Here is a 22,384-nt window from a genome sequence, read left to right on the forward strand (position 1 = left end):
CCACTGGACAGTCCACCCATCAAATCCATACTTCTCCAGTTTAGAGAGAAGGATGTTGTGGGGGACCGTGTCAAAGGCCTTACAGAGGTCCAGATAGACGGCATCAGTAGCCCTTCCAATGTCCACTGATGTAGTCACTCCATATATGTTCACGGACTCATAGAATAGTTGAGGTTGGCAGGGACCTCTGGAAGTCATCTGGTCCAACCCCCTTCCTCAAGCAGGGCCACCTAGAGCTGATGGCCCAGTATTATGTCTGGATGACTTTTGAATATCTCCAAGGATGGGGACTCCACAACCTCTCTGGGCAATGTGCTCCAGCGCTCAGTCACCCTCACAGTAAAAAAGTGTTTCCTGATTTTCAGAGAACCTCCTGTGTTTCAGTTTGTGCCCATTGCCTCTAGTCCTGCCCGTGGGCACCATTGAGAAGAGCCTGGCACTCTGTTCTTTGCACCCTCCCTTCAGGTATTTATAGACATTAATAAGATCTCTCCGAGCCTTCTCTTCTCCAGGCTAAACAGCCCCAGCTCTCTCAGCCTTTTCTTATAGGACAGATGCCTCAGTCGCTTAATCATCTTCATGGCTCTTTGTTGGACTCTCTCCAGTATGTCCATATGCTGAGGAGCGCAGAACTGGACCCAGCACTCCAGGTGTGGCCTCACCAGGGCTGAGTAGAGGGGAAGGATCACCTTCCTTGGCCTGCTGGCAATGCTTTGCCTAATGCAGCCCAGGATAGCATTAGCCGCCTTTGTGGCAAGGGCATGTTTCTGGCTTGTGTAGATTCTTGCAGTACATCCCATGATACGTCTTGCCTTTTGTTTTGGAATATTCAGTTATTAAATCTTACTACCTTTTCCGCTGAAGAAAGGATAATGATTTTTTTCTGCTTAATTGTTTGTTACAGGTAGGCTAGGTGCTTCATAGATAACGTTGAAATGTTTGGCCACCATTACAAAAGTATATTAAGTAACAGTGCTCCTTATGTAAGTAAATGTATTATGTGTTATCTTTAGTCAAAGTATTCACAGAGGAAATCACTAATTAAAGTATTAATAGATCCTTTATAAAGAATGGAATGTGGTGGGTTTTGTTAGTAGAAAATGAATATAGGGTGATTCTTCTTGCCTGTTTGTGGAAAGATGCAACATAGGTTCTTGTAGAGATTCAGCATTTAACTGAACCATCACAATTAGTTTCTTAACTGAGGAATCTCAAAATCCTTTTAATTTTTTCCATGCAGGTTTTCTTAGATTGGGTTATTTGGATTTGGAAGCATGGTGGTAGTTGGATGGGTTTGGATTTGTTTGTTGCTTATATTCAATTAACTTCTATGGAGTTAATAAAAAGTTTTTACTGAGAAGGGGGATAAGGAAACTCGGTTCTATTAGTTTTGTTATCTAGAATGAGAAGATTATAGGATTGAAAAGGACATTAGAAATTAGTTGTTAATGCTAGCAGCCCTGAAACAGAATAATGTATCTTTATAGCATTTGTATGTCTAATATTCTGTAAAGATTTTCAGTGGAGGAAGTATGTATGATCTAGCAATGAGTTATTAATTATTTCTGAGGATTTTTCTCACTTCGATACTTAATCCTGTTAATACCTTTCTTCTTTACTGCATCAGTGGTAGAATGAATTTGTCTCCTTGTCATTGAAAACAGCCTTCTCTGTGTTTGCAAGCTGTTGTCACATCCTCCTTCCACCTTCTCAATCCCAATCCTTCATTCTTTCCGTTGGTCACGTCTTCTTGATCTCTCATTTTCCTGGTCTCAAATGGGATTCTTCATCAGTTTATTCTGCTTTGCAAAGTCATGTTGGTGACTGTTCATCTATAACAATTCTATGGTGAATATTAAAATATTTCTCCAGAAAATAGGACCACATTTCATTATTTGATGTTGGTTGTATGTAGTAGATATTATGTACAAGTGTATATTGGGGTGTGCGTGTGTGTATTTGTATGTATGTGTGGAGGTGTGTGTAAGAGGATGGTGAGTTGTTTTTATAACTCTCTTTTAAAAACCATGGCAAAAGATTTTTAGCATGGAAGAGGTTTTGGTTTTCTGTTTAAGAAAATCCTGGAAACTGGTTATTAACCCTTCAGTGATCAGAATCTATAGTGATAAGGTTTATTTATTCAGTGTTGTGAATTTTAAGTTGCTTTTCTTTTTTTCTTTTTTTGTCCCTCTCTCTTTTCTCTGTAATCCACAGCTTTTGGAAATTAACTGGACTGGACTGACCAATCTTCTGGATGTTCCAGGACTGAAGTGAGTATATGTGAAGCAGTGTTTGATATTCCTCCACCCCAATACACCCCAGAAAATCTGAAGACCATCAGCTAAATAATTCTAGGTTAAATGACTGTGAGCAGTTATCTCTTAATTTAGAATTATATGAAATTGCTCAATATGCAGAAGGTAGTGATTTCACTACATATGAAAGTACATCAGAAGTATACCTAGTAGGTCTTGTTAAAAACATTTTGAAAGATAATTTTTAATCTTTTTTTTTTAGTGTTCTCAGCCTTTCCAGATTTCCAGAATCTTGTGTGTTTCCTATCTGCCATCTCCTAGGATAGCAGAAAGACAAAAAGCCTTATTTTTCATGCCATCTTGGCTTACGTTTTTGTATGTTGATACATCTCTAGTTGCTTGTGTAAAAGTAGTTAGAAATACCTTAAGACAGTAATCAAATTAAATAAACTTTCTAATCTCTTCAAGTACTTACTTTTAAAGTTTTCAGTGTATTATGCGAAGATCAAATGGACTAGCAAAAATATTGACCATATATAACTAGAAAAAATACTTGGCTTATTTAGAGCTTTTCAGAACAGTACATGATAAAACCCCAAAGAAAAAAGCAGAAGCAGAGGTGAAAACCAAGCTGTTTTGAATCATTGCAGGTTAAATCCATGAATATATTAATAATTATCAAATTGTAATAGTTACCCAGGGGCTTTTTAATATTGAGACAATGTCTAAGGGGATAATGGTGGGTCTGATACACACTTGGATTTTGTGACTAGCCCTTTTACTGTCAAGAGTTGGCTGACTCCAGAATTATTTTTTATTGTTTAAAAACAGGAGTTTGAATTTAGGTATTAAATTAATCCTTTAGTGCGTGACTGAAACGGTTTTTGCTTTACTTAGACATGTGAAACCATTGCATGGAATCCCAGTTGAACAGTTTGAAATTAGAACTTGCATTAAGTAGGTTAATGGCTGCAAGAATTGCTTCTGTTTCAAGCCTGCTTAAGACTGCCTCTGAGGAAAGAGGTTTTCTTGATGAGTGAGAAAATGGCTTCCAAAGTACAGCTCCTGAGTAATAATTTGCTATTTTGATATAACACTAATAAATTTACGTTTAGTACTTAGGCTTACTAGGCTCCTGAGATTAATATCATGCTAGATGTTTTCCTGACTGCAAACACAAAACCTCAAATGTAAACAAAGTCTTGCTAAGTATCTCAAGTTTATGGTTTCCAGAGTAACCAAGCTTGGCCACATATGCATATAATGGAGCCATCTAGATGTGGTATAGTTTCTATAGTAACTGTAACTAAGGTGACTCATGCTCTGCCTTGCCAAGAGATTTCTTCAGTGCTTGTTTTTCTTATTTGTATAGATAGATTGTATATTTTGGTATGATAGCTTAACATACTGTAGTTGTTATGAACAATGATGAACAAGAGATTGCTGCCACCACAGGTACCCTTTTTGTCCTACAGATGTTGCTGCACACTAAACTACTTACTTGTACTCTGTTTGCAAATGTCTTCTGCTAAATGAATTTTTGCATTTGCTGCTGGAAGCTTCCCTGTCAGCTATTAACAACTTCTATTGCTCTTCATATATGACTTCACAAGGAGAAGGACACAAAAGTAATTCATATTCCATCATTAGTATAGCTTACGGAGGAGTGGAATTAAAATCTCTATGTGAGGAGGAGCAGGCTGTGAGAATACTCAAGTGATGTCAGGAGAGGATGTGGATGATGGGAAGATGAATTCTGTTATGGTTGCTTGAGATGTAGTAAAAATACTCTATGCAGAGAGAGATGTGCTGTCTCTGCAGTATGAATACAGACGATGCAGGGAAAATACATAGCTGCTTATTTTGTCGCTAAAAATTAAGTAGAGCTAAATAGAGAGCAATACAACAGAGTAGGTAACTGCCAATTATTTTTTTGCAATGAAATTGAGCTTTTGAAGACATTTACTATAATAAACTATCTGAAGTATTTCACACTTCTCTCATTTTTTTGAAAAAATAATTGACTTAGTATCAATGACTTAAGAGTTTTATGATCTTAAGAAGCTGCTTATTGATGATGCATCAACATAAGAGTTTAAATAGATACATCTTTCTCTGTTGCTTGATCAGTGATTTGTCTCTGTATCTGATCTCATAGATCAGACCTTTTAGTTTAAGTAATAAAATAATAAAAAAGATTGTAATTTTTGCTTTGTATTCACGAAGAATACTTTCCAGCTGGGAGCATCCCAGTTGGCTAATATTTGGTTAGATAAGTTTTAAACAGCTTGAAAGTGTCATGTTGTTTTAGAATTCATTTAATTCATTACTTAGTTACGACCTTCGGTATTCTTTTTCAGCTCCCTGTTTTTAAAGACTGAGTATCTGCTACCTCCTCTGAGTCCAGTTTCTCTGTGTAAAATTCTGTGAAATTCCATTAATGCTGGTTCATTTTTCATATTAATTTCTCAGATGTTTTAGTGAAATTCAAGCATTTATGTTGGGATAAAATTGTGAGACTGACCTTTGGAATCACAGGTTTGGGGTTTGGTCCTAGCATAAAGGATTGCTAATCCTCCAAGTGACTGGGCTCTGTTGTGCTTCAGGCTGTTTCTTTCTCTTATTTAAGGAGATCTCCTGTAGCTCCATTTGAACATTAATCAATCTCTGAACCTTTTGCTAGTCTAGGATAGGTTTATTTATGCCTGTAGCTTATTTCATAATGTATGTGATCTTAACTAAAAACTAGAGAAGAGCACGATAACCTTTCTTTCAAGGCAGCTCTGATACCATTGCCTCTTGCACTGCTCATTCGCTTTCTCTGACCTAGGTCAATTAGTTTTCTCCATTAATCATCTGTTCTTAAGGCATGCACTTTACTGAGCATAAAGGCAGAGCCTTCTCTTCTTGCCAGGTAGGGACACTAACAAAAGCATGAACAAAACAAACTTATCTGATCTCTCTGCTGGAGATTTGTCATCAGACTTGTATTTTGAAAAGTGTGATTGTTGCTTGTGTAGTTACCATTACCTCAGCTTTTTATTTTTTCTTCCTTTTAATGTTAAGACTGTTTGAGATGTTTATCTTAAATTTTTAAGTCAACTCTAACAAAATAATTGGTTCTATTTTTTTTGGCTCATTTTAGGGAAAGTTTAGCATACATAAGTTGAAAACTTGATGTTTAGCAAAACGGAACTGAAAAAGTTTGAAAAGCAACATGTGTCACAATGATGACTAAAGGAAGCTATTTATTTTCAAATAACATAATTATCTTCTTGTAGTAGCTGTCTTAAGAATTACTGAAACTAAATTTGTAGGGTTCAGTGTTCATGTAGAATGAAAATCTTTGTAAATATGATTGGATAAGCTCTGCAAGAAAGGAAGGGGAATGAAGACTCCTCTTTAGGGCAGATGTGAATTAACTCACAGAAGTTAAGAGGAAACTTTTCCTCTGAGCATTTTCTCTTAACATTGTCCACTGTTGCTTCTTTCAGAGAATAAACAGAGGTCTGCACAGACCTGTTCATTGATCTTGATGCAGCGTTGAGTTTCTTCTGTTCCTATTGTACTGGATGCCATGAAAAAGTCAGCCATGTTCTATCATGTATCATAGTTCATCTGGATTTACAGTGAAAGTGGGCAGCCAAGGGGATGCAGGCTATACAGGTTGCAAATCTCTGGCATGAAAGACCAATGTGAATTTGAAATGGGCCAGATTGTATTTAATGGGTTAATTCTGTTACCCATCTCTACCATAATATGTTTATTGCTCACCACAAAATTTTCTTCCTGAACGAAGATGTAATATATATTACATTTCACTGCAGCTTTTGTGTTTTTATAAATATGCTAGCTGCTGAGTCAGAGCTACTCCCAACTGCAGATTCAATCTTAGAAAAACTTCACAAGGTGATTACAAATAAGTGCTCATCTGAAAAATGTTCGAAGTAATCAAACATTATCTGCATCATAATATCATAAAGACTGTAAAAGGATAATCATAAAGCGTATTTAGGAGGAGAAATCATTCATGCCTGAAGCAGCTCTTTTGTCAGTGTAGGCAACGTCTGTAACTAATGGTGTTGGTCTGAAAACGTACTAATTTGTTGTTAGTTCAGACCCAAACGGGGTGAATTTGTAGCTTAGGAAATCTTTTTCTTTTCTGTGTTTGTGGGGGCTATGGGGTTGGGTTTTTAAATGATTCATTACCAACGTGATTGCACTGCCACTCCCTTTTTGCCAGAACAAAACCTGTTTTGCTTCCCTAGGCTATATTTTACTCAGCCATGAGCATGTTTTCTTTGTGTTTCTGTTTTAAATGACAGTCCTCCCAGCTCAAGAGGACAACTTGTTTCGTAACAATACAGGAATGGTTAGCCAAACTTTCAGGGACAGTTAAATCATTATTGAAATACAAAAGTAGATTAACAGTTAGCATCTGCTTGGTTATATGCGATGCAGGCAAGAAAACTTATGCAACAGCCTTTTACACTGGGTGGCTTTAAAAGGTGGGGGTGAGGGGGGAACTTGGCGGTGGCAGGGAAATGAGAACTTTATATTCATCTCTGTGGTTTCTGCTATTCAGTGTCAGCTGCTTCCACCTGGTGGCCATTTTGGCAAGAATTCGTTATTTAAAAAAAAGTGTTTAAAAAACAGATGTGTCTTCTACGCCCTCCCCCCCCAAAAGGCAAATGTTTTCTCCATTTAGATTGTTAAGCACCAAAAGGAGTATATTAATGTGACATAACATGTGTTTAATTTTCATGAAGTAACTGAGGATTATTTTCTCCAACAGTGGGTTATCAGATACAATAATATTGGATATAATATCCAACTACCTGGTCCTTCCAAATAGAATTACAGTCCCCCTTGTCAGTGAAGTGCAGATTGCTCAGTTGCGGTTTCCTATACCAAAGGTAAGTATGTTTCTATTAATACTAATGATTTGGCATTTAGTTTTTTCTTTAGCAGTAACTGTTAAAGATACGCACATCTGTGTGAATTTCTAAATGTAGTTATTGCAGTAGTACAAGTTATTGTGAATCCAGTCACTTAAAATAATTGATTTAATTTGTAAATAATTTCTGTGGAGTTAATGTTTCATAATAACGCCAAGAAGGACTTTTTTGTTTTGCTAGAATCTTAAGCATATTACTTGTTAAAATATAGTTCAACTGTACAGACTATAAATTAAGTAGCACGTGTTTTATATTATCACTGCAAATCATTGTTAGTGCTCTTCACTTGAAAGTTGTTACTACTTACTGCTACTTACTTCCAGTAGCATGGCATTTCTTGATGTAACTGGCATGTTTCTGATTGTTGATGACAGTTTTCAGGAATCTCTTGAATGCTAGGTCTGCTGTGTATGTGGATCATCATTGATATCCCTCCATTTACAGTGTGTCCAAACTAAGTTTCATGTTAAGGAAATCGCAATGGAAATTATAAAACAGATATTGCATAAATTGTGATGACATGAAGGCTTTCAGATTACTACTTAAACTCATCTTTTCCTTTTTCAGGGTGTTCTAAGAATACACTTTATTGAAGCTCAGGACTTGGAGGGGAAAGATACTTACCTAAAAGGGATTGTCAAAGGAAAGTCAGATCCTTATGGAATCATCCGTGTGGGCAACCAGATTTTCCAAAGCAAGGTCATCAAAGAAAATCTCAATCCAAAATGGAATGAAGTTTATGAGGTATAATCAATAAAAATACCTTGTTGTGCGTTCTGTACAGTTGTCTTCTAAAGTTTCCTTTGTTAAAGAATCTACTCTGGGGACTTCCTCGAGATGCTTCTTGATGTCTCCCTCTAAAAGCCCAAAGTTCTGTAACAAAACAGAAATTCTCCATTGATGTATACATTACTTTTGTCTAGACTAAGCATCAGTAATTCTAAAAAGCAGTCTGGTCTCTTAAAGCCAACATTAGCAAATAGCATCTGAAAAGCTCTTATACTTGCTCTACTTATTAAATTGCATCTTTTTTAAAGCATTTGCTTGTTGATATGTTTTAATACACAAAGGCACTGCAGTTCAGTGTTTTACTGTTACTATGCCATTTTACAAAGCTAGTTAGTTTCACCATTGACTATGGCGTCTTACTGTACTTCCAGGCCTTAGTATATGAACATCCAGGACAGGAGCTAGAGATTGAGCTCTTTGATGAAGATCCAGATAAAGATGACTTCCTGGGAAGGTAAATGTTATGGAGAATATGCTTGTAGGTATTGAAAAGAGATGAAATATTTTGATGTAATCTTTTTTTTTCTTTTTGCATTTTATTGCAGTTCTAGTTCTGCTATATTATTATATGTATAAATTAATTATCTTTTCAAAATGGTGGTAGTAAGTAGTTCTCTAATTACTTCATATATGTAAATATATGTATATAAAAACGTGCTTGTGTGTGTATATACACATCTCTATGTTTATATATTTTTTAAAAAATAAGGTGAGTATTGTGGGTACCCAGAGGAAAAAAAAAGGGTTGGTTTTTTCTTATTTTTTTGGAATTGTACCCTGCCTGCTTTAATGTTCGTAAGCTAGCACTAAGTCTTAATTATTTCTTCAGGAAAAGTTAATACAGCTTTATAACTGTGTATCTTCTTCATCTTCATAGTTTTTAAATGGCTAGCTCACGGTTTATTTTTCTCTAAGAGCTGATCTTAACTATTTGGTTAAAGAAAAAAATTTGCTGTAATGCTTTCGCAAACGTTACTCACTCTTAGATTCCATAGGCCTACCTTTAGTGTTTACCCATAAACATTTCAGGGTTTTAGTCAGCTTCTTTCTCCAGTAATTTGTCACCTTTATTTCTTGCAGAGTTTTGGAGCTTCCCATTGTTGCTTTCCATACAGAGTAGAACTCCCTTATCTTTCCAGCTCCTTCTCTCTTAACAGGAGCAACAGTACCTACTTCTCTTCTCATTAAAGTAAAGAAGTAGGTAGTACAAAGGCTTCTTTTCTTTACACTTCCCTAATCTTACACTGAAGTGGTGGGGGGGGAAAGTGGCATAATGTGTACATCAGTACTAATAAAATACAAAGCCACGACAAATGTTCATGCACTGGCATGCAGTTGTCTGCCCTGTTTAATTTTTAGCAGATTCCCGGTACATTTTTAGCTTGTGTGAACTAGCACTCTGCCGGACAATGCCAAAGCATGAATTTGGTCATAGCATATGTCCAGGGGCTATTTCCAGTGGGTAGCTTGGATGTGGTCACTGTTTTGAGAGTTTGGTCATATGTATGTGAGCCATATTGTGCCAGTTGCCCTTGTAGCTACAAAATGGGCTCTAGTATAGGCATATTTTCTGTTATCCTGCATTCATCTTCGTTCAGCCATTTCATTCCCTACTTCTTCTTCTCTTAGGGGCTAAAAGAATAGTATTTGTTCTTTTGATCTCAGTGGAAGCCTGGATACTCAGCAAGTGCAGGATGGGGGTTGAGTTCTGTATTGAATTTTTGCTTCTTGGCTAAAATACTGATTTTTTTCTTTTTTTCTTTTCTTTTTTCTAGTTTGATGATAGATTTAATTGAAGTTGAAAAGGAGCGTCTTCTAGATGAGGTAAGTGTTCAATAAGTTTTGGTTTAAAAAACCCATCTGTTGTATATGTAGTTGTTCTTGTATTATTATTTTTTTCCTGGGCATAGTTCCTGTATGTGCATGAATAACCTTAATGTTATAGAAATAGATTCCCTGATGATCAGTACATTGGTTTAAGGGTTATCTGAATTGGTGAAATCCAAAGAATAATGCCATTCTTCTTCTGTCTTGGGGTTTTAAGATTACTAGTATGTAAATGCAAAAACCAGTAACTTAAATATTTGGTGAGAGCTTTTTCTTGCAGGAGAATAGTTAATTGCCTGGTTTAACTGTTATTAGACTTAGCAGACTAATTTTTGTCCTATATGTAAGAGAGATTTTATAGTAATGCTGTGCAGGGTTTGTATTTCCAGAACATCTTTACAGAACTTAAAGAATTCTCTTGATATTTTAAAAATGCTTTTACTATATAACATAGAGGCATGCATGGCTGTTTTTGTTATTCTGTATTGTAATATTTAGTGTGAAATAGGACATTTTAAACAATGAATCAGATCTTTTCACGTTATGCAGACTTCACCTCTACGAGATTTCTAGTAGAGAGAGTTTAGCATTTCCTATATGTCCTGAAGAGCCTGAACTGCAATCATGTATTTTTATTTGGTGTCAGGTTATTTCACATAACTTTGCTTAACTTTTAGTGGTTTACTTTGGATGAAGTGTCCAAAGGAAAATTGCATTTGAAACTGGAATGGCTCACATTGATGCCAACTGCTGAAAATCTAGACAAGGTATTAAAGGAACACATTACTTTTATCCTAATCTTAATTGTTGTGGGGTGATTTTTGTTGTGTGGTGGTTTTTTGGGGTTTTTTTTTTGTTAAGTATGTAAGTAATTTACTCCTCTAGCTGTTGTGAATTTGGATAAACCTGTAACTTTCTTCCGAGCTGTTTGTCTTTAGAAATCTGAAACCAGTCATAATGTCAATATACTCTTGTGGCATGGGATTTTAAAATGCTTTTGTTGTCCTCTTCTTTTCTCTTGTTGTTATGGTTTGAGAATATCAGCTAACATTTCATTAGCCTGGGAGATAAAGCTGGATATGATACTATAATCTGTCCAGTCTAAAAAAAAAACCATTAGGAAATTTTATGGAAATTTCCATAAAAATGGGTTTGAAATATGTATATGAGTCTTGAAAACTTACTTCTTATGCTTCATAGCGTGCATTTGTGAATGTTTGCGTTTTGGGAGATGTTTTTAAAATATTTTTCAGGCTTACAGTATGTTTTTGGTGTAGGTGCTAACAAGCATTAGAGCTGATAAAGACCAAGCCAATGATGGGCTTTCTTCTGCATTGCTTATTCTCTATTTGGACTCAGCAAGAAACCTGCCTGTAAGTTATATTCTGATGGATACCATTTTGTCATGGGCATCTCTTGCGTACTTCCAGCATGTCTTGCTTGGTAGTATGGCACATTGCTTTACTAACACACATTATGCCACGTTTTCTATACTTTCTCTCGTTTCAAAACATGTAATGTAAGGTCCACATTTCTAGTAGTATAGTGTTATAGATATATATTTAATAAAACATTACTCCTATCAGTGTGATTTTTCTTTAAAGAATGCTCCTTTCCTGGACTTGAAAGGCTGCATGTTTTTATTACACAATGTTTTCCATAAATAGTATGGGATTAGCATGAGGAATTTTAAGGAACTAATTGGGAAAAGGCCCACTTCCTTGAGTTCAGGTAAACTTACTTGCTTTGGTTTTGGGTATCTGTGGTAGATTTGAAGGTGCTGAAGTCCTCATCATGAAATTAATATTGTACAGTTGATGTTACAGTGGCAGAATACTGTATGAGATTTCTGTCAGGTTGTCATTTGGAGTATTGTCTATTTGCTTGTGCAAAACATAAAACCAAAAAAATGAATGGTTCTGTCATATGGTTTATACTATAGGACTGTGATATAGCTTGTTTATGACAAGCACAGACTGTTTTGTAGTTTATTTCAGGTTAGTAAAGTACTGTTCCTGGTTGTAAATGATAGCAGTCATAAAGTACACCCTATCATAAATAGATATGTGAAGCACAACACTGAGTTTTGCTGTTTTTCAGCATTGCTATTAGATGAGAAATTCTGGAAGTGATGACTAAAATACTAATCACAGAATGAAGTTTTCAAGCCTCAGATTTTTTTGCATGCGTTTTGCAAATTTGTCCACTCATCTTAAATTTAAGTTAAAATGCTGCATCAAACAGAGTGGTAACAAATGAAAGCTTAGTAGCCTAAACAATTTACCTCACTGACTAGTGATTTCATGTCTGTTCCAGGGTGTATAGAGCAGTGTTTGGAAGTAATATTTATAGGTTATTTTAAAGGCTAAAAAGATGTAGCTCATCTGGAATAAAGCCCTGCATTATCTTTTTAACCTCACTGTATTGAATTCAGGGCAATTCTGTAACTTAGCAGTAAAAAGAGTAGAATTACTCTAGTATAGAGTAAGCAGAAATAGAATAGAATTATTGTGTGCTTAACAGTAATTTCAGAATGCTGCAATACACAGAAAAAGTCTGTAGGCCATCTGTTTTGTGCACTAGATTAAATTGAACCCATTTCTGTATTTTCTTGTTTGACTACTGGATTTTACTCAAACTGTTACAAGTTTAATATATTTGTTAAAATACACTAGATCCTCTTACTTAAAATGAATAGTTTAAAGTTCTCTCATCCACAATTTCCAATTTTTTTCTGTACAACTCTGCTTCTCTGTTTTAAATTAACTTCTCCAGCAAATACTCAGAGGCTTTGTCATAAGTTTCTTTTTTTCCCTTTTTTCCTTGTTTTAAACATTCTGTAACATTGTCTCCCTCTTTCAGAAAGGTTAGGCTGCAAGTCTTCACTTCTACCTACTTTTGGGGGCAATATTTTAATTTCAATGTCTTAATCAGTACTTCTAATCAGTAGATCTCTCAACTGCAGGGCATGGAAAGTGGAAGTTCCTTGGACAAAGCTGACCAGTTAGGAAATTTGGGAACAGGATCCCAAATTTCTTATTGCTGTGTCTGATGTTCTGTCTACAGTACAAGATTGCCTGGGTGGGTTGAGAATAAGGATGGTCGTAGTGTGGGACCTGTTTAACCCTCTTTTTTTTAATTGCTTTACCAGCCTAGAAAAGCAGTTGCTGCAAATGACTCAGTATTTAACTTCAAGTAATTTTCTTTCCAGAAATGTGTTATAAAGAATATGATAGAAAGTTACATTGAACACTTGAAAATTCCATTTACAACTTTACAACAATAAAATAATACATTACTGTGTTAAATTAGAGTTGTCCAAAACCAGATACAAAAAGGCTTCACAGTTAGGTGGGATGAAAAATATCATGAGAAGACTTCTTCATGTGGGAGAACTGAAAAGATTTCTATAGATTCTGTAAAGACAATGCTTAGATAATGTCATGGAGCTGCTAGACAAACTGCAGTGAATTATAGCAAATACAGCTTTTTTATGTCCATTTGATTCTAATATGGAACAACATTTACAAGACTAAACATGAAAGTCTACTGGCTTCTCATGTTGTGTTCATATTCGTTGATAGGGGTCATGTAGTGTAATAGTAAAATTAATTGCTCTTTTGGATTCCTTGTATGTATGGGGAACAAAAAGTTCGAAGGGAATGAAGTGTTAAAATTACACTGACCCTTATTAATAGTTTTGAAGACTTTTGTCCACAACTTTAATATTACAGCTGAAATATTTTCTAGATGAGTAAGTACTTTTTATTACCTTCAAAATGGATTTCTTAAGTCAATGCTTATCACTGGTACATTTTAGATCTTGTCATTAGCCTTGTTTTGTTTGAGTTATAATGGATAATTCCCAGCACAGGCATTTCGTTTGCACAGATGAATCGTAGTTGTGGGTTTCTGAGACACTGGGATGATTTATCTGAAATATGTTCCAAGTGAAATAGAAATGGTGTAGAAGGCTTGTCTCTAAATTTACTTAGTTGGATCTGCCATATAAATCTGAACTACCAAGAGTAAACTTGGAAAGTGGGTTAATATATTTGAATAATTAATAAAAAATAAAAATCAAAAAACTTTTCATCTTGCTGCACTACAGAAAGTCATTTAACAGATTAAGCTATTTGTAATGACAAATATTTACTTACTTTTTGTTATCTGCTGTTTTCTCTGGAATCCTTTGACTGTTTTCCTTAACTTTTTTGTGTAGTAAAGCTGCTTATGCATTCATTCTGCCACAATCCCATCACTCTGCTTTCTCCTTCCATTTCCATCTTTCTAAGAGTATCTACGAGGGAAACTTTGGGTGTGGATACTTAAAAGAGAGGAGAGCATCGGGACTAGTCTTTTGTGAAAACACTACCTCACTCTATAGAGCACTATTTGTGAGTTCTCTGGTGTTATTTGTATTGTACCTTTTATCTGCCAGAGTGTGGATTAGTGCTACTAAAGCCATTCACTCTAGTGGAATGAGAGCATGCAATTTGTTTTGCTGCATGGTTTCAACAAGTGTGCATTGTTTTTGTGCTATTTTTATTGCATTTTAAAGGCTACTTAAATTTCATTGATCAGCATATCATTGGGTAAGTAATTAACTTTTTATGATAAAAACCCAAGATAAGTTTGTTGTAAAAGCTCTTACATTTAACTTAAATTGCTGATTCATTGAGAAATAAAATGCATACAATACTAGCACACTGTGTGCTGGTGAATTGTTGGCTTTTATTGCAAAGAAATTAAACTAATAAATATTACAACCGACATCCCTGTAGTTTCTTTAAAAGGTGATGCACTCAATGTTTGTAAGAACTTGCAACCTCTCCACAGTGGTTCAAGTATTGCTTTAAAAATGGGTGTGGTTCTTTGTGCTCCCCAAACTATAAATTCCCTTGTAAATTCTATTTCACTCCATGATGCTCCTTGTTTTGCAAATTCCCAAGCTCCTCTTCTTTTTTTCAAATTAGTATGTAGTCAGGAAAATCCAGGCTAGGGAGAACCACCAATTAATATTTTTTGCTTGAATTTAATGTTACAAGATTATCACAATCTAATGAGCCTCTGAGTAGCTTACACTTTAATCTGTAAACACAACCTTGGTATGTTCAAAAAGAATGAGAATCTGTTCAGAATAAGAACTCTTTTGCCAGAGAGAGGTGGGTATGCCATTGTGCAGATAAATTTGTTGCTGGCTGGTTACTTTTGGCTTATAAACCTTGATTTAAAACACCTTCTCCCCTGCCCCCACATCCCAACAAAACCCTTTTCTGTGGTCCTTTCAGTTAGTTTCTGTGTAGGAGTTTATTTTAAAGTATCAAAAAAATTACATCCATTACCAAATCTTGTTAAAATTCAATGAATAAGAGATGCAGTTCATAAGCTATGGTTCAGTTATGTTGGTATTAAAACTGATAAGTAGTTGCTGTTTCTTTTAGTTATAAAAATACTAGTTACATCCTAAAAATAATAATTAAAAAAAAAATCAAAATGCTTGATAAAGAGTGTAACCCTGATGTTTTTGTTGATCTTAGGGTCTTTGCATTAGGACATGTCGTCTACATATAACAGCATCTATTTAGACATTGCCGAAGCAATTTGTGAGTCAGAGTGGAACAGCGATCATTTTAAGATAGCCAGGTCTGGATTTCCTTCAACACCGGTGTTAACTGCCTTATTCTGCAGTTGCATGGGTGCTAGTCTTGCAGCAAGCAAGAGGATGAGATTTATGGCTGGAGGCCAGGAGAGAGGAGAGGACTGTAGTAGCCCAGAGATAGTAACAGCTTCAGCAGTCATAAAACTGCATCTTGTTTTCAGGGCATCTTTAAACACAAGGTATTATGCAAACATTCACACCTGCAAGTTCAGATATCTAATTGACATGTAACATAACTTACTTGAGGGGGAGAGTGTTAAAAGGGAGAGTAAAATCCAATGCCCTTAGTGCTCTCTGTTCCTTTCTAGACAGTTTTATTGACTGCTGGGAACCTAGATTCATGACACCTAATTCAGACATTTACCCATCTAAATCTGATTTATCTGAAGTTAAGGAGTATGAATAGTGTTCTTAGTACTAATTTCCAAAAGTAACACTAGTTTTATGATACTTATCATTAGTTCATAACAATTTTTCTTTTAATTTGGTGTCTATATAACATATAAATTCTTCATATTTTAAATCAGCTCTTACAGATCAGTCACTGTCTTCCGGTTATCAATTGAGGATGCAGTCACAGATTTAGACGCTTCTAAAGCCCCATTTTAACCCCAAGCAAGACTTAGTGAGTAAACAGAAGTAATGAGTCGTACTCCAAAGCATGTTGAATTAGGATCTAGCTTAATAAAAAAAAAGGCTTGTTAGTTGTGGTGTAATTTATGGGTTTGTTATTAGGATTTACTGCAAATGTCACTGGCTGTTACGGAATGCTAGCCTGAAATCTGATTTATTCCACTGTGTCAGTTATCAGTATAGTTCTTGGATACCCGTCCCCATTTCCTATAACTGCAGAGACACTGCAGAACCATAGCAAGACAATTTTGTCACCCAAGGCAAGACCTTTTCTTGGCTTTTTATATTGAATACTCCCTTTTCTTCTCCTAGTCTCCTCCCACCCAGCCTTTCAGCCACCATCCCCATGGACCTGCAGCTCCTTCCCTTGAAACCTGAAGTCTGGCTTAAACATATTTGCCCCAGCTGATGTCCCTGCTGGCCTATCCTTGCTATGATTCCAGAGGAATTGAGACATGTTCAATATCCAGGAATCATTGGTTGCCTGCCTTTATAATTGATCACATAGGTTTGTTTTTGACTTTTAAAATTCTTTGAAATAATAGTATAGGGAGAAAAAAGAATATGTGTACTGAATATGCAGGTGCAAATGTGAAAGAAAGATGGCCAGTACAGTGAGAGGCAGTTTAGGATCAAAATGATCTCGATGAATTGCGGCTATGATCTGGAAAAATAAGGTATTTTTCCATAGAGGACAGTCATTGGCACCTATATAAATATGGGATGGAAATAGTTGTCTGATGGATAGCTCTACAGAAACATGTGTAGTCGTGCTGTATCGTGCTGTTATGAAAGACAAACACCATACTGTATACAGAAAGAGGAGTGTAGCCTGTAAGATGTATGGACTAATCCTTCTTATTTCTGGTTTTCTCCAGTTTCATCATATTGTATATTCATTCTGCAATAGAAATTTTAAAGCTGAATGCCAGGAAACTTGTCATATATATTGGCCAGCTTCAGGATATGATATTCCAAAAGAAAATGTAAAAAAGTATTTCTGCACAAAGGTTAAACCTCTCTTCAAATTTTAGTCACTTTTGGATTTGAAGACAGTTCTTTTGGCAGAGCATTAATAATATCGGTTCCTGTTCATAAACCAGCATGTTTAAAAAGGCCATTATGCAATTTTTTTTGTTGCCACATACTATAGCTTTTAAAGCAGAACTCTCCCTTGAAACAAAAATTTGTTCTTAAAGAAAAAGCCAGCCAGAAGTATACTAACTTGAAGTCTGTTTTATTTCAAAATCCTATTTCCTGAAATTATTTCTTATGAGTTGAATGCAGATTTTCTGTAACATTTTTGTACTTTACATGTCTCACTTCAAGAACAATATATTATTCTTAAAACAAAATTTTTAAAATTGCTTAATTAATGGAAAGTAGTCAGAGGTTTTGTCCTGATAAATCAGTTCAAATTCCTATTGTTAGTGTATTTGCATGTCTTCATTCAACTGAGTAAAGTAGTAGACCTTCATTCTAGTTAGCATGCAGTGTTTCTATCACTCATCTGCTGAAGAGGCTCAAATGACTTAGATTTTTATAATGATCTAAGTCCTATCAATACTTTTAGCATAGTAATTTCTCCCATAAAAGGACTCCTTCGCATAATTACTTGACTTACCATCAGAGAAGCTTCTATGTTGTGAAAATATACTTAACCAAATTTTAAAAAGGTTCATTCAGAAGGCAGTCCATAGGATGTCAGGCATTCAATAAAACCTATTTTGTGAAGTTTCTTTATTATGGTAAAAAAACCTGGTAAGGGAAATATAAGTGGACTGAAAGTTAGTATTTTAGTTTTAAAGCAGAATACAAACATTCAGAAAGAACAAGAGGAAAAAAAAAAGTTTTGTCAGACTTTGTTGTTGTTGTTGTTGTGGTTCCTTCATTGTTTTGTTTGAAAGATTTTTGGGTTTTTTTAGGTTGATTTTTTTTCCCGCTTTGTCCTATGTTGTCATGTCATAATTAATTAACCTAGTGAAATTGCTTCATTGCATGACTTATTAACCCTTCCTATGTTCATTCTCTCCTGACTTAAAAGCATAATCCATTAGAATTTAACCCTGATGGCTTGAAGAAGGCTGCTGTTCAGAAAGCCCTAAAGGTAAAACTAACATAGTTGTCCATTTAAGGTCACATAAGTAACTGGAAATGCACAAATGCCTGCAACCCTTCTATTCCAACAGTGGATGGAATTTCTGTTGCCAGATATATATTTAGTGCAATTCCATTTTACTTAAATCTGGTTTCAAGAAATGGTCAAGGCATTGGTAAAATACTGTGGTCTGTGGTAATTTGAATTTTAGACCAGTTGAGTGGAGTATAGACTGCTTTAGAAGACTGGGGAAAAAAAATAGTCCTGAGAACTAATTTGAAGTAGTGTCTAAAGAACAAAGCTGACATGAAAGCTAAAACATCTTTTACATACTGAATGATACTTTACTGGTCAACTCTGAATGACTGACCAATAAAATCAATCTCTGACAATGTTTTGAAATAATCCTGTTTCTGCTAGATGTTTTTAGAAGGCTTTACATCTTTTATATAAATGCTAAATAAATTTAGCCCAGCTTTTTGATATGGAAGACATAGAGTTGAGAGGCAAACTTGGAAGGCATAAGCCAAGTTCTCAGCTAGAGGAACTTGGACAAGAGGCAGTTTCTAATAGACTGTCAACAGCAAATCTGTCAGTGGCAGGTGTTAGAGGTGCGTTATGTGTGTGTGTGCATATTGCTGCCTATTTAGTGTGAATTAAAATTATTTGTATTTACATATCAGCATAAGCAACAAGGTCTTTTTGTCAACTTCTGTAGTTTCATCATTTTATGAAGAAAAGGGAGTTTCAGGCACCTTTTTATGGACAAAGAAAAAATGAAACAATTTTCACCTACCATTTTTAAACACCATCAGTTGGAGTGTAATCTAACTTTCTTTCTGTTCCTTAAACCTTTGTATTCTGTTGTCTTTGATGAGAGCTAAATATTTTTGATTAGAAATCATGAAAAAAAGAAATGCGGCATTCATCCAAGAAAGGAGTGCTTTCTTAACAACTTTTTTCCTAAAGGAAAGTATGGTTATAAGCAGTGTGTCACATTAAATTCAAGTAATATTAGTGGAAGTACAATGTCCAAAATGTAAGTTCAGATCCCAAAATACCTAAAATATGCACATTCTTAATTTAAAAATATAAAACATTTTAATCACTTGGTTGTAATTGTGACCTTACATGCATTACGTAGCTTTTAACTAACTTTCTGTTTGCATACCTGATCTATACAATTTCCTATGTGGTAGAATTCAAAGTATATTATTAACCATGTATACTATATTTTCTAGGCCTTTTAAACTGCATTAACACCTCCTTGAGATGATTAACTTTCATGTCCAACTTTTCTTTCTGACTTAAATTTTTGTTAGGTTAATTTAAAATTTGTGAAAGAAACATGTAGTTGGGAATGTTCCTTTGTGTATATAATTTGTTTCTAAACTGATGTTTATTTTCACAGTTTGATGTAATGCTATACACCTGGTGAGCAAGGCTCAGATATGGCAGATGGTTGATTCTGTAATAAAGAGTATTTGGTAAACTGTAGAAATATACATCAGGTACATTATAGGGCATCTTCTTTCTCCCCAAACTGAAAAGGGGGGAATATCAATGTTCTGATATTACATCCAATTTAATAATACTGCTCTAATGTAACTAAAGTAAGCTTCCTGAGTATGTGCTTTCTCCATATCTCCCATCTGCATGCAATATTAATTTTGCAGTTTTAACTATGCTTCTTTAGCTTTGGGTGTTGTAATGCTCATTAAAGAATAAGAATTTGCACCTTACCAATTTCATTCAAAGAAAACGGAAAGGAGTCTAAAACTCCTGCTTATTTGTAGCATTTTGCTTCAGCGTATTTAGGGTAGTTGGATGCCTTCATGTTAATGCGTTCACAAGTAACTAGCCAGTCTGCCATTCAAGCCTGTTGAATAAAATACTGAGAATAATCAATAAGCATATAGCAGAATGCATATGATTTGTATTTTTAAGACACAAACATTTAAGTTTCAGAGGAGAGAGGTTTCGCTTTATTCTGAAGGCAAAGTTTTTGCTTTTTCTTTACCAGTCAGGAAAGAAAATAAACAGCAATCCCAACCCACTTGTTTTGCTGTCAGTTGGACATAAGGCACAGGAAAGTAAGGTAAGTTCCTACTCTTTATACTTGGCTCTGTCTACAAACATTTGGTGGCTCTGTGTGCTTGGCATTGGCTATCAAGCCATTGAGCATATCCACTGCACTAAAAGTTACCACCAGAACTGAAATTGCCAACAAGAAGCCAAGGATTAAATGGGTGCTTACTCAGTTTAAACTATCTGTGAGTAGAGACCAGATTTTTAACTATTTGTAGATGTCCTCCCACAGTAGGTTCTGATCTGCAACTGGCATTCCTACAGTAGTGATTATATAAATAACAATGTGGGCAAACAGCAGGCTTCAAAATACTGACCAAGATTTGAAAATTTACAGAATCACAGAGTTATAGAAATGCCCAGGTTGAAAGGGACCACTGAAGATCATCTGCTTGAACTTTCTGTTTAAAGTAGGGCCTTAGATTAGTCAAAGTGCTGTGTAGCTCTCAGGAGCTCGTAGTTTAGCCAGGCTACTTTGTTGTTATGTCTGCTGCTTTTTCTGCTTTGAGGTAGGGACCACTTCTATGCTTTGAGGAGGCTGTCCTCTAGCACTCCTGAGCTCCTTTGCCCTCCAAGGTAGACACTCATGGAATCCCTTCTAAAGCAAGTTGAAATCTGCTTTTCTGAAATCCAAGGCTTTTATTCTGCTATTTGTTTTCCTCACGCCCCTTAGGATCTTAAGCTCTGTGATCTTACAGTCACTGTAGCCAGGGTTGCTGTTGATAGTCACATCTGCAAACCAATACTCCTCATTTGTAGGTGGTAGATTCAGAACACCACTCCTAGTCAACACATCCAATGATTGAGAACAACCGTAACACCAATAGTGTGTGTTTTCCTAGCACAGACTCTTAAATTGCTTGTGCACCTCTGTGCTGCTTTCCTAGAAAACATTAGAGTAGTTGAACCTCTCAGTGAGAACCTGGTTCTGCAGACCTGAGACAGCTTTGAGTCATCTGAAGAAGGCATCACCCATCTCCTTTTCCTAATTGGGTGGTCTGTAACAGATGCCTGTGATGAGGTCGATCTTGATGGTGATCCCTCTGATTTTGACCCTAGGCGTTCAACGTACCTGTCGTCTTGTCCATAACTAACCTCTGTGCATTCAAACAGCTCTTTAAAATAAAATAGCAACAGTGAAGTGATACCCAGATAGGTAGATATATGCAATATGGGTGTGTTTTGTTTTGATTTGTTTTGTTTTAAAGTAAACGTGTCAGTGAATGAAAAGGAGAGGACATCTTATTTGGCTTCTTCATATCCTGTCAAAAATTGTCACAAAGCCTAAGTCAGATCTTATATACAGTCTTAATTTTGATACTTATTAGAAAATGGAGATAGAAATTCAAGTCCTTTGATCCTGGAGACAGCTTTTTCTCTCTTTTTTCTCTCTTCCCCTCCCCCCCAGCCTTCCCAATTAATGGGTTGCTGAAAGTAGTGAGATTTGGCAGTGAAATCTTCCGCATGGCTACTTGGAGATTAGAAGGAAAAAAACTTGTTTCTAGGAGTTTCATTGAGTTACTAGTTCAGCCGTTATAGGGAAATATGAGAAGAAAGAGAATGCGCCAGTCTGAAGACCTTGCATTTGTTCATAGACTGGGTGTGAAATAAAGGTTCTTTAGCAGGGGTTTTACTTTACATACAGCAACTTTAATGCAAAACATATTCTGTTATATGTCCTGTGTATAATTTTATATGTGATATTATATATGCCTTGGATAGATCCTACTTGGCCTTTGTTTAAATATGTCAGGTTTTGGACATTAATTTTGCGAAGCCAAAATAAAAAATGTAGTCAACTCTTGACACTGGCTTTATTACACAAAAATGTTTTATAATTTGTATGCTTCCTGTTCTCTAACTTTAGATTCGATACAAGACCAATGAACCGGTATGGGAGGAAAACTTTACTTTCTTTGTACACAATCCCAAAAGACAAGATCTTGAAGTTGAGGTATGTTGTCTCACTCTCTTTAGATACCTTTCTTTTGTAATACATTTCAGTAGTAGCATTCAGACGTTACAGGCTGTTATGAAATGAGACTGAATATATTGTGAACACCATTAAAATTAT

General features: G+C 35.6%; 1 protein-coding gene across 1 annotated transcript in view; it reads left to right on the forward strand.

Annotated features, from left to right (window-relative positions):
* The window catches only part of ESYT2 (extended synaptotagmin-like protein 2), a gene marked incomplete at its 5' end in the record, with an annotated part of 54,142 nt that overhangs the window by 23,699 nt on the left and 8,059 nt on the right, over positions 1–22,384 (forward strand). The window contains 10 exons of the mRNA XM_009574741.1: positions 2,215–2,270; positions 7,051–7,171; positions 7,781–7,957; positions 8,374–8,456; positions 9,778–9,826; positions 10,507–10,596; positions 11,107–11,202; positions 18,169–18,231; positions 20,246–20,320; positions 22,178–22,264. Coding sequence (XP_009573036.1) covers positions 2,215–2,270; positions 7,051–7,171; positions 7,781–7,957; positions 8,374–8,456; positions 9,778–9,826; positions 10,507–10,596; positions 11,107–11,202; positions 18,169–18,231; positions 20,246–20,320; positions 22,178–22,264 — 897 coding nt within the window. The remainder of the gene's footprint in view (positions 1–2,214; positions 2,271–7,050; positions 7,172–7,780; positions 7,958–8,373; positions 8,457–9,777; positions 9,827–10,506; positions 10,597–11,106; positions 11,203–18,168; positions 18,232–20,245; positions 20,321–22,177; positions 22,265–22,384) is intronic.

The sequence above is a fragment of the Fulmarus glacialis genome, unplaced genomic scaffold (assembly GCF_000690835.1).
Source record: "Fulmarus glacialis isolate BGI_N327 unplaced genomic scaffold, ASM69083v1 scaffold15763, whole genome shotgun sequence".
NCBI classification, from domain to species: Eukaryota; Metazoa; Chordata; class Aves; order Procellariiformes; family Procellariidae; genus Fulmarus; species Fulmarus glacialis.